An 11,937-nucleotide genomic window follows, 5' to 3' on the forward strand; every position below is an offset into this window, starting at 1 on the left:
TAATATAAACCAATTATTTTCAGACAAACTACAGTACTGTTCGTATTTAGTATTCCTAGTATTCTTTAATTTATTATTAATATTACAAATACCCTCGGAGTATTTTGTAAATCAATATATGCTCTTCAGATATTTTTCTATTATGCATAAAATTTTCGATCCAATCTCGGCGTCAATTACTTAAACAGTGAAAAATTGAAACATTTATTTCTTAGCTTTTAGGTACCCTAGCCTTCCCAAAATTTGTGCGGGTGTTTTTGGGATAAAACCTAAACCGTATAAAAATTTTTATAATTTTGCTTGGCGTTATTTCTGTTTCCACTAGAGCCTCCTTAATTAAAGAGTCGAATCAACAGTCGAATGAAGTTTTGTTAAAATCCACCATTGAATAAATGGAACTACCTTAACAAAAAGATGTGCCAATTGCGGCTGAAAAAGGAGGAAAATAGGAAAGGGGACACGTGAATCGGGAAATCATGCCGATCCGGCAAGCCACCGTCGGTCGATATAGAAACAGCAAGGAGTAAGAGTAACAGTAACTGGCGCACGTCGTGGCACGCGATCTTTTAGGGTCGGTCGAGATGTTAAGATACTGGTGAGGCCGGTCACGAAACCACCCCTCTCTTTTCTCTGTCGTGGTTCCCTTTGTTTCTTTCGCGCACTGCCGAATCTGACAGAATCGGTCAGCCGTTTGAATATTCCAGGAATTTTCCATAAATTTTCCACGCTTTGAAGCACAATATCCGTTCACGTGGAATGCCATTTAGGCTGACCGAGTACCTCCCCTTTTGAAACGCGTGCAAAGACGTTGTGTACGTTTCAGGAACATTCTTTTTTCCACTTATCGAATAACTGAAAAGAGACATTTGTTAAAGTGAAGTTTAGATAACATAAGGAGACCTGATACTTGAATTAAAATTCTTTTGGAACGAATTACTCGTTGATGAAGTGGAGCGAAATTAGTTTGCATACTCCGGGGCTCTAGTTGAACCTAACAACAGAAGCTAATTTAGTCTAACTTGAACTACATGCCAGAGATATGATCCAGAAGCTTTTCAAAAGGCATTTATCGAATTCTTCACTTGAACTTAGCTTTCCAATCTACCCACCTGACTATCCCAAAATTCAGAGACCTGTTACACGACTCCCAATACAAAATAATACTTTGTATGTACTTTGTTTGCTTCTGTATGACTCTGAATAATTTACTGAATTCCTAGCCTTAAAGACACTATTTTTCAACTAAATTCAAACATATCTCACATAGAACTATTAGGTCTACCGAAAAGTTCTGTCCGTTCCAGTTACAACAAGTTTTTGACAAGTATGCGCATATCCATTAAAAACGACATACAGATTGCAATCATGCAGGCACGAATCTTTTGGCCAACCTTTCTTACTCCTGACAAATAGATCATCATGCTGGCAAGATGTCATAAATAACGATAAAATTATATCGTTCGATAAAATTTCTTCAAGGTAGGAGAAATTTATCATTTTGTGTTATTCTAAAAACGGACAGAACTTTCCGGTAGACCCAATAAATTGAATAATGCAAGAAACAATATAATTCATATATTGCCTGTAAGCACTACTTCAAATGCAGAGATGCACCTGGATGGTTCCAACCAGATGTGTCATTGACACTAAACCTACCAACGTTACGTTTCTATTATATTTCTACAGTGATCAAGTAACTGACTCATCAAGACATTTTTTTCAATTAAATGCAAACATATCGCATGAAACAACTGCATATAATTCAATGTACAATATGTTGCATATAAGAACCTTGTACAAAAGTTTGAAAAGCCTCATATAACCAATCGTGGTAGGTTTAGCGTTACGTTTCCTATCGAACTATTTAATCGCGAGCAAAATCTATCCCCGGTGTCTCCAGGAGCCTGTGACACGGTCGTCGAGCAAAACTAATAGCCTCGAACTATTTGTCAGGTGTAAGAAACGTTGGCCAAAAGATTCGTGCCGGCTGGAATCGCGATAAGCCCCTAATGAATTGTTGTGGCGGGTGTGTATTCCGCGATTGCTATTTTCGGACGGCTCCAGACGCCATCGGGGCCGATAACGAAGACCACCCCGAGCTTCCTGTTAGCGCGGGCCTACTGTTCTCGTTATCGCGTCATCGAAAGCATCCCACCGTGCAACGGCCTGAATTTCTTCGACCTTGGCACGCTTCAAAAAAGCAGACCTGAGGACATCGAAGAAATTGGCGGAATCAATTATTCAGGCGTTAGAAAAGGGGTGCTCGTGGCGCGTGCCTTTCGGCTAGGCATGATTCATAAAAGTTTCAGCTTCGCCAGAATGGAAGCGTTAGACTCACCGTGGATCACAATTGGGCCATCACGTGCTTGAATAGAAGACAAATGAAAGGCCAAATAAAAGGAGATTCAAAAGGCTGTCATCCGGGGGTGAAGGGTCTACATTATCGTTCTTTGAACAAGTGTTATTTAGCAGTGATGATTTCCATGATAAACGCTAGGTGTAATTATTATTCGATAGTAGAGTTATTATTTACAACTTCCTTTGGCATTTATTTCTCATGAAACCTTCCCTCGATTATTCAGTATTTAGTTGTGGCAGGGAAATTGGAATACTCCAAACGATTAACAGTATCCACATCTCCTATGTCCAAGAAGATGGACTCAAACGAGAACACGATTCGTAACGCCTTACCATTGCCTCATTTTTCGTTCAGGCTCCTAAACAATAGTTTCGAGGCTTTCAAGGATTTCTGACCGAGAATAACGCTCGAAATGTCTAGAGATTGTCGTGACGCGATCAAACCTCAGAGGACTCATCGCCAACGAAGGATAACGCTATGCAAATTCTGTCACGATCGATTCACCGGTTCAACCGGAACCGGATAGCCGCGAGCACGCACGCGGTCTCGACGATCTTCGGAATTCGCGAATACAGACTCATTTAGGCTGAATGCGAGTCCATTAATTCCTTGAATGCCAGTCAGGGTTGCTTCTTCGGTGACGAATTTACTCCCGGCCCATCTCACGGCCAAACTGCCAGCAATTGGTTCCTTCTTCTACTGCTTCTCAATCACACTTCTAAAATAAACGATTAAACAACTTGTAACGCTTCGGCTGGGGGCTGTGATTTCTATTCTACACAAATTTTTTTTAGTAAAATTTAATAGATTTACAATTTAACGTGTACACTTTTGGGCGATGGTCAAACATTTTACGAAATTAGGTGCCGGAAAACTTCTCACAGCTTCTTTATTTTCCAGTCAGCCACTCTGTAACGCTGTTATCACAATTTAAAATGTAAATTGCTGTTTACCCGAACCTAAATGTACAACTATTTATGTTTTGTACAGGAAACCGACCGGATGACGGATGGGCGGTGATGGTATGGTTTCACGGAGGTGACTTCAACACTGGCACGCCAGCCATTTGGGATGCGTCAATTTTTGTCAACAAACAAAAAGTAAGCCGATCGTAAAGCATATCGTCTGATAGATAAGATTGTTGCTGCAACGACGATGAAATTTTACAAAATAAAATCGAACTGTCGATTAATCTCAACTTGTTACATTACAAAGAGACTGTTCTGAGAAATAAGGAACCGCCATTGATGTTCTGACCTTAGCACACATTCGCGGAAAGAATTTCTGATTCTGAATCAATGAGGCGAACGTTGAAAGTCGACAGAAAATCGAACGAAATTAGGGTGTTTCTTGCGTGCCACTTTCCCTCAAGGTAAATCCAACCTTTGGAATTGCACTGGCCGCGGTCCATCTATGATGCATGCTTTATATACAGCTATAAATGCTAATTCGGAACCTTTATGAGGAACTGTTACATAAAACTCTTACGCCTAACGCTACGAAGAGATTACTTGCGTAAATTTCCTTCAAAAGAATGCGTTTAACGAGCTCGTAAATTGTCATAAATACAACAGCGTGTTATATCGGGATCGTAGAAGACTTGATTTTGCAACTGGATTACTCGTACAACTTGTTTACGTATATTTGAATAACTCCTTGTGTATTAATAGCTGAACATGTGTCCCCAAATTCTTGAACCATCTGTTTATATTATCTTGAATACTTTACGGTCTCTTCTTAGCAGTATTTCAAGTTTAATATTCCTCTGTTCTCGCGAGCATTACGTGGCCCTAATTCTTCGACTCTTCTTGCGCATTAACCTCGATATTTGACGATTACACGTCAGTGGTACAGTTTAATCTTGCTTTAGGCACTGCGTCCCTAATTCTTGATCCCCCTATGCATATTAACCTCCATATTTGATGGCCACGTACGAGTAGTGACATTTAACGTTTACAGTCCCTTTCGTTAATTCTTCAACGAGCATTCCAGCTTTTGCATATAAACTTTTCTTTTAGATCACCTTCTGCATTCGGTGCCCTCGTCAGAGTCATATTCCACTCGCCATCCATTTCATATCGGAATCTTCACTGTTCAATCAAATTGATCTCGAAACTCATTACAGTTTCTCAGTACTAAACTCTACCTTTACATCGCCTTCGACGACCTCGTCAGAGTCATGTTCCAAGTCTAACGATAACTGCAACAATTAAGAGTTAATAATCAAGAATGTATATAAAACTTTGGAAAAAAAGTTGTTCCAACTAGTCGATGATTTCTCGTAGGTGATAGTCGTGACGGTGGCGTATCGCCTGAACATCCTGGGCTTCTTCACCACGACAGACTCCGAGGCGCCAGGGAATTACGGTATGTTCGACCAGATCGCTGCTCTGGACTGGATTCAGAGAAAGATCCAGTACTTCAACGGATCCCCGTCCAACGTGGTGATCTACGGTCACAGTTCGGGAGCCATCAGCGTAGGTCTGCACCTGATCAGTCCCCTGAGCAAAGGCAAGTTCTCCAAGGCGATCGCCATGAGCGGCGACGCTGTGAGCTCCGTGGGCTCTCCTCGCACGGAGCTGCCCGTGGTGGACATAATCGCTGAGAAATTCGGTTGTTATCGACGGCCCACGTCTGCCCTGATGGAGTGTCTGCGTCGCGTGGACGTGAACATCCTGGTACGCTTGTCTTCGGACATAGAGACTTGGGGTCCGATAGTGGACGTCGAGATCAACAACGCCACGGATCCGTTCCTCCCCATGCACCCCAGAGAAGCGTTAGAGGGTGGTAGCTTGAACAGCGTCCCGTTGATCGTGGGGTACACCAATAACGAGCAGGCCCTGGCCTACATGGAATCCTTGGGCAAAGGGAACGCCAACGGCATGCTGTCGTCCAGTAAATTCGAGATGCTGATCACCGACGACTTCGTTTCCATGGTCCAGAGCCCCGACGACAACAGTACTTGCGAAATGAAGCCGGAGATGGTCGCTGACGCGGTGTTGTTCTTCTATAAACCACATCCTCCTAGCAAGGACGAAGGTGTTCTTCGGGACAGATACCTAGACTTGCAAACCGAGAAGAACTTCGCTGCCGGGTTGACTCTGTTGGCTGGCAAGGTGGCCAAGGAAAAGATGGCTTTCGTTTACAGGTTCGACTATCGTCCCAAGACCCCGTCCGTCACCAAGAACGTGCCCGAATGGGCAGGCGTGCCCCACATGTTCGAGCTTCCTTTCGTCTGGGGACTCCCCCTTGCTCCTGGCAGTTCTATCCAGTGGCAGTTCAGCGACAAGAAGATGTGCGAGGTGATGATGATCATGCTGGCCAACTTCGCCAAAACTGGGAATCCTTCTCCCAATAACATCAAGTGGGAGCCGTACACGGAAGAGGAGCCTGGAATCCTGATCATAGACAAGAACGTCGACATGGGCGACGCTAACGCTGTCGACTACATGGCGCTCGCTTTTTGGAACGAATACTATCCCATGGTTCTCGAGGAAGCGACGAACAATTGCTGCAACATGACCAGCCGCTCTACTACGTGGAGGGAAGCCTCTCGCAGCATTGTTCTGGGCAGTCTTGTCGTAGCTGTGACGTTACAGTGCCTTTAACCGCAGTCGATGTTGGAGATTGTCTTTTTGGTGTGCTCAACGAGGCCTCTTTTGCGCAAACGTTGAACAAACGATGCAAATTTCGATATTTTGGTATACAAACGAATGGGTCCTATCATGTACGACGCCGAGTATCGAGAGCCTCAGTCCGCCAGATTTATTTTGACTCCTCGTTCAAAATCGACAAACAGAAATCGTTGATGTTTAGATAGACATACGCGTCCATCGAGGCGGATTTCGTCGATTTTGAAGTTGGAACAGGTTAGCTACGTAATAATTTGAATGTTGCTTCGACCGTTTTGATATCTGGCTTTGTATGTGTTAGAATCGCAGATGAATACTGTACAAAGTGGATTCACGTCGACGCGTGCATAAAAGAGGCCCAAACATACAACGAAAACATGGACGCATCGGCATCGCTTAGCGATCTATAAAAATAAAATGATAAATTAGTCGCAGAGACAACTGAAACGCTCAAAATATTACAGAGGATGTAGATTTTGTTCCACAAGCGAGGAACCAGGTGGTTTAAGTTCAGGAAATTTTTATCCCGGTATTATTGTAGCGAATAAAAAGATCGAGTACCATGTAATTTGATTTTCCCGCTCGTCGTAGGTCGATGTAATTGGTGTATAAAGGTGTTAAGCGGTCGTTTTTATATAGTCGTTTTCTTTCTACGATAAACAGAATAACAAAAAATAAATGTATAAAAACTGCTTGTGAAATCAAAGAAATTGTTGTAATTCGTTGTTCCTGCAATTATAGTAGCAACTTCCATGGCGAGTAGTTAGAACCAGAACTAATAGTGTGTCGATACTGTTCCGAATGTAAATCGTGTCCTTTAGATACAGGTTTCTAATGTAGACGTCCATGTATTCACCCATCGGAAAGCCTCGACTGATATTATTTGGAAGTAGCCCTGGTCAGTATCTCGTCTGAACTTACACCACTCAGGGTCCATTTGAATCCATTCGACGAAAGGGAAATGGTCTTAGGGTCGGAGCAGGGAGGGAGAACCATCCTGGGATTTTTCATCTGTTTCTTTTCCTCGTATTATTCTTTTTTTGTGTTCTATTTTTGTTTTGTTAACATTCACTGAGAGATTTTTTATTATTTGCTTTAATACGGAGAGATATAGAAAAAACATATATTGTTCGAGAAACAAACGGTTGATATAACTTATGAATATTTTGATGCTTCGATAATAATTAATAATAATAATAATAGTAATAATAATCATCGTGTGTGTGTGTGTATGTGTGTGTGTGTGTGTGTACCGTCTATGTATAATTATTATATTATATTTAAGAGAGAGGTGCGCGGCGGGCGACGCATGGGGGCTGGTGTGGCCTGCGCACGCGCACGTCCAAACATTTCTTTTTGCTTTTTCATCCTTTCCTCCTAAATATATATTTATATATTTATATATATATATATATTTATATACTATCATTAATTAATCATATTTTTTTCTTCCTCCTCATCGTCTTCTTCTTCTTTAATGCAAAACTCCTACAATGATAACCGACGCCACGGGGTCTCGTTAACACTAAAACTCTTTGTGCGCCTGTGTTTGCGCGTGCACACGAGCCACCCCGGGACCAACGTATATACAACATTATTAGTTTTTCCTCTCGCTGTTCCCCTCCCCATCTTCATCATCGTCGTCATCCCGTTGCTCTCTCTGCCTCCCGCCTCCGTCAGTGTCTCATTGTCACCTTCCTTTTGGTGTTCTACAACCATCTGTATTCTCCGTCTCCGCCCCGCTGTGTTGCAACCGTTTACTCGTGATTCCGTCAGCCCCCTCCTCGTCACCAGTATCTGCTTCGTAGTCGCCTGAACCCCTGTTCTCCACTGGTACATCCGGATTTTTTGTTCAAGCAGGAGAGTGTGGGCTTCTGCTGGATCTCTGCCTTACAGAAGTAGGCACAGCGATTTCTTTTTCTGCTTTATCTTCTTCTCTGGCGACTTTTTGTTGATTTGCCGCACTAGATCGTAGAATACCTGCAATGGAGACGGTATGGTTATAGTAAACTGTGTCGTGTGTTAGGGTAAACTCGAAGGAGGTGCGCTTCGTCCAAGGAACTCCGAGAAGCAGAAGGCTTTGGTATTGGCGATGAACGCTAGGTTGCAGTAGAAGTAGTAGAGAACCTCGACAATGTTTCCATGAAGGAACTGGAAAGTCTTTATAAAAGTATGTAGAGAAGATTCTTTGGGTATTTCTCAGCGTGGATGTTGATACATAAATGTAAATAAAATTTATTTAAAATAATTGTCCCCAGACTGTCTCGTCATTCAGCGATTTCTAATTGCGATTTTCTTTACGCATTATTACAGACGCAACATTGTCACGGTAGTAGAGACAGTAATGTTTACACTTGACTTCCATTGGATTCGTTAATCTCTACGATTCCAATTATCCCCAAACAAACGTTCCTAAGTGGACCCTTAATTGCATTCCATGCAGCATTCAATTTTCCTTTATTCGCCCCAAATAATTACCGCATCGCGCATTGGACAAAAGCTGGCCAGTGTGCTTCCCACTCGACGCCACCAAGAAAACCCGTGCCCCAATTACAACGGCTCAATTGTGGAACGAACGAAATAACAAAAGTAACCAAACGCAAGCACGGGAGATGAATTCTCGAGCAAAGGGAACTCGCACGGAATTGCTCGGAGTACGGTTCAACGAGGAATCTTTAAAACGGACTCGACAAAAGAACAAGCTTCTCCTGAGAAAACATGCTCGCGGAGGGAAACAATCGTTACAGGCAACGGATATCCCCATTTGAAGGCTCCGTAAGATGAGATAACTTTAAAACAACAGTTCTCGGTAACTTCGGATGCGACAGTTTTATGGAGAATTTGTTTACAAGTGGTGCTGGGGCTTCTGAAATGGTTAGAGATGGGAAACCAAGCGAAGGTGTTTTAACTACGAGACTTGGTTGAATTAAACTGGTCTCGTAGAATGGAAACTTCGATTCGAGCTGTCTAGAGATAAACTTTTGCTTTACGTTGCAGGAAATCAAATACTCTCATCAGAAGTGTTACCATCGGCGTTGGCATTCTTTAAAATGACGAAATTGTTACTTTAATTCAAGCTAGCTATATTCCCCATGACTCAAGAAGTCAATCATTGGGACAGAGATGTAATCTTCCTCGTTGTCTTTATTTTTATCCACCGAGTAGTGGACATGTAAATTCTAATTCACAGTGTACATGTCAGAAGCCAGAGACTGAGGACCGTAAGTGGCGAATAGCTGGGAGTGCGAGTCGCACTCCCACACTCAGCACAGTTGCATTCCCACATTCAATTAGAATATCTCGGCCTTCGTAACGGTCTTGAACTCCCACACGTCACACTAATTAGAAAACAACAATGGCCTCTCGAACGGACTACTGTTATTTTGTAACAGCGACTCGGCTGTTTTTAAAAACTTACAGAATAACAACTCAATGGCTCGAACGCGTCATCTATCAAGGATACGGTTGAATTTTCAGTCGGTCATTCGAGATACTTCGTTTTATAATTCAGATTCATAGTATATGCGATAACTCAATGGTTTTTAAATACGTAAATAGAGAAAGGAACGTACCTGGCATATCTTAATATGATTGTCAATCTCTCTCATCGCTTCGGGCGAGTCGTCGTAAATAAATTCGGTCGGATCATTTGCTGGAGATCGCGGATAAGAGTCCTGTTCACCGAATATTTACTTTTCTTTTCTTTTCAATTGCATCAACGGTACATAAAGATACGCGACAGTACAAACACACAATAAATGCTACCTCGGCGTAATCACGCCTCTCTTTCGCCGCTCGTGGGAAAGCAATGTAAGTTATCAGGTTGGCAGCAAATGATGCGATGGAGTACGATAACATTTTGAAGCAAATATATAAGATAAAGCAATAGGGCGTTACAAAATATATCAGCAACAGAGATAGGGACACGTTTAAACATAGAATCAGATCTGACGAATTATTTCAAGGGGTAGAGTTTATAAGAAAATGTTGATGGGTTAATGACGATCAATAGGCGAGCATTAAGGCATAGAGACTAAGAATCTGTTTGTAAAAGAGAAATGATACATTCGGGCCATGGTCCATTTTTGCTAAAAATGTAAAGGAAATGAAAAATGATGACCTCCAGCACGTGAACCCCCAATATCCACTAGGACCACTTCGATAACAGAGACCTATCTATAATATCCTAACAATTGAATCCTATTCCGACTCTACACTTACGACTCGTCACAAACAAGAGTCTATTCTCGAGGAATCAATTTTTTTAAGAAGAATAGGTTCCAGCGTTTCACATGCTCTATTCTGCGTCGTGTCAGCTTATTGCCTTCCAAGAATCAGCACCCCCTTCAAAGTTTTCCAACACCATCCATAGAGACAAAAGACAGGGGGATCCTTGCGGTGGGAAGCTCGCTTCTACTCACATCGTAAACATTAATTTTGGCTTTGGCGGAGGTCTCCATGAACGCACAGGCGAATTGTCGGGCAAGGTTGACGCCCTGCTCTTTGCCCACTACCCTCTCGTCCTCCAAGTCGCACTTGTTGCCTACCAGCACCATTGGCACGTCATCTGTGTCCTTTACCCGCAGGATCTGCTCCCTGAGGTCCTGCAGGTCGTTGAACGTTGACTGCGCCGTTATCGAGTACACTAACACGAATCCCTGACCGTTCTTCATATAAAGGTCCCTCATGGCTGTGAATTGTTCCTGCAAACGCAAACAATCTGTTAATTCTGGGATTCCACGCTCAGATTTATCTATAACGTTATTTTATTTTATTCTGTGGACAGGAGAATACGATACAAGAAACTTTGTATAGGCGATTGAAAATTTATTAAGAGAATGGGATATTTGAGAAAGGAGGAGGAAGATTGATTTTGAATGGGAGAAAAGGAAAGAAGGAAAAGAAGAGAAAGATAGAGAGATCTGTTAATCTGTTGATTCTTTGCTAATAGGAATTCTATGCTTAGATTGATCTATAACGTTATTTATATTTATTTTGTTCTATGGAGAGGAGAATATGATACAAGAAACTTTGTATAGGTGATTGAAAATTTATTAAGAGAATGGGATAATTGAGAAAGGAGGAGGAAGATTGATTTTGAATGGGAGAAAAGGAAAGAAGGAAAAGAAGAGAAAGATAGAAAGATCTGTTAATCTGTTGATTCTTTGCTAATAGGGATTCTATGCTTAGATTGATCTATAACGTTATTTATATTTATTTTGTGGACAGGAGAATACGATACAAGAAACTTTGTATAGGTGATTGAAAATTTATTAAGAGAATGGGATATTTGAGAAAGGAGGAGGAAGATTGATTTTGAATGGGAGAAAAGCAAAGAAGGCGTGGAAACAGCTGGCAGACGAACTGCTGGCAGAAAAACTCACCGTTCCGGCTGTGTCTAGGATTTCTAACATACATTGTTGTCCGTCGACCTCGACCTGTTTGCGGTAGCTGTCCTCGATCGTCGGATCGTACTTCTCCACGAAGATTCCTTGAACGAACTGGACAGTGAGGGCAGATTTGCCTACACCTCCACTACCCAACACCACTATTTTATATTCACGCATCTCCTTGCCCTAATTCTCTGTGCGCCTGGTCACAGCCGAGGGGTCACCGAATCCGCCACGTTTTTGCTCCTCTCGTTGCGTTCAGTCGAACGGATCTGCAAACAGAAAAGGAAGTTCCATCTTCACCTTGGCTCGGTAATGATTAACGATACGTGATCATTTGACAGAGGGACGACGACCTTTCGAGCTTTCGGTCTTTGACTGCGAGGCTTGTTTACATTCTGCAGTACATATGGACTGCGGATTTTATGCACTCAGGACGTACAATAATATATAAAACATATTACGTTTTCCCAAAAGTTTCTTCCATTTCATTAATAAGTAATACGTACACAATACTTTACGTCTAATCTTACATTATTAAATTGCGTACGATTCA

General features: G+C 42.1%; 2 protein-coding genes across 2 annotated transcripts; one reads left to right on the top strand and one right to left on the bottom strand.

The window, feature by feature from the left end:
- Nucleotides 1-232: 232 nt before the first annotated feature.
- Nucleotides 233-6,867, top strand: LOC128892693 (carboxylesterase 5A-like). The gene is made up of 2 exons (XM_054153238.1): nt 233-3,459; nt 4,645-6,867. Exons 1-2 carry the CDS (start codon nt 3,337-3,339, stop codon nt 5,965-5,967), a joined length of 1,446 nt encoding a protein of 481 aa, XP_054009213.1. The 5' UTR covers nt 233-3,336; the 3' UTR covers nt 5,968-6,867.
- A 233-nt stretch (nt 6,868-7,100) lies between these two features.
- LOC128892694 (ras-related protein Rap1) lies at nt 7,101-11,672 on the bottom strand. Its single transcript, XM_054153239.1, has 3 exons — nt 11,376-11,672; nt 10,413-10,694; nt 7,101-7,971 (listed from the first exon to the last, which is right to left on the bottom strand). Exons 1-3 carry the CDS (start codon nt 11,556-11,558, stop codon nt 7,882-7,884), a joined length of 555 nt encoding a protein of 184 aa, XP_054009214.1. The 5' UTR covers nt 11,559-11,672; the 3' UTR covers nt 7,101-7,881.
- Between the last annotated feature and the right edge of the window lie 265 nt (nt 11,673-11,937).

This window comes from Hylaeus anthracinus, unplaced genomic scaffold (genome assembly GCF_026225885.1).
Source record: "Hylaeus anthracinus isolate JK02 unplaced genomic scaffold, UHH_iyHylAnth1.0_haploid 14797, whole genome shotgun sequence".
In the NCBI taxonomy this organism is placed as follows: Eukaryota; Metazoa; Arthropoda; class Insecta; order Hymenoptera; family Colletidae; genus Hylaeus; species Hylaeus anthracinus.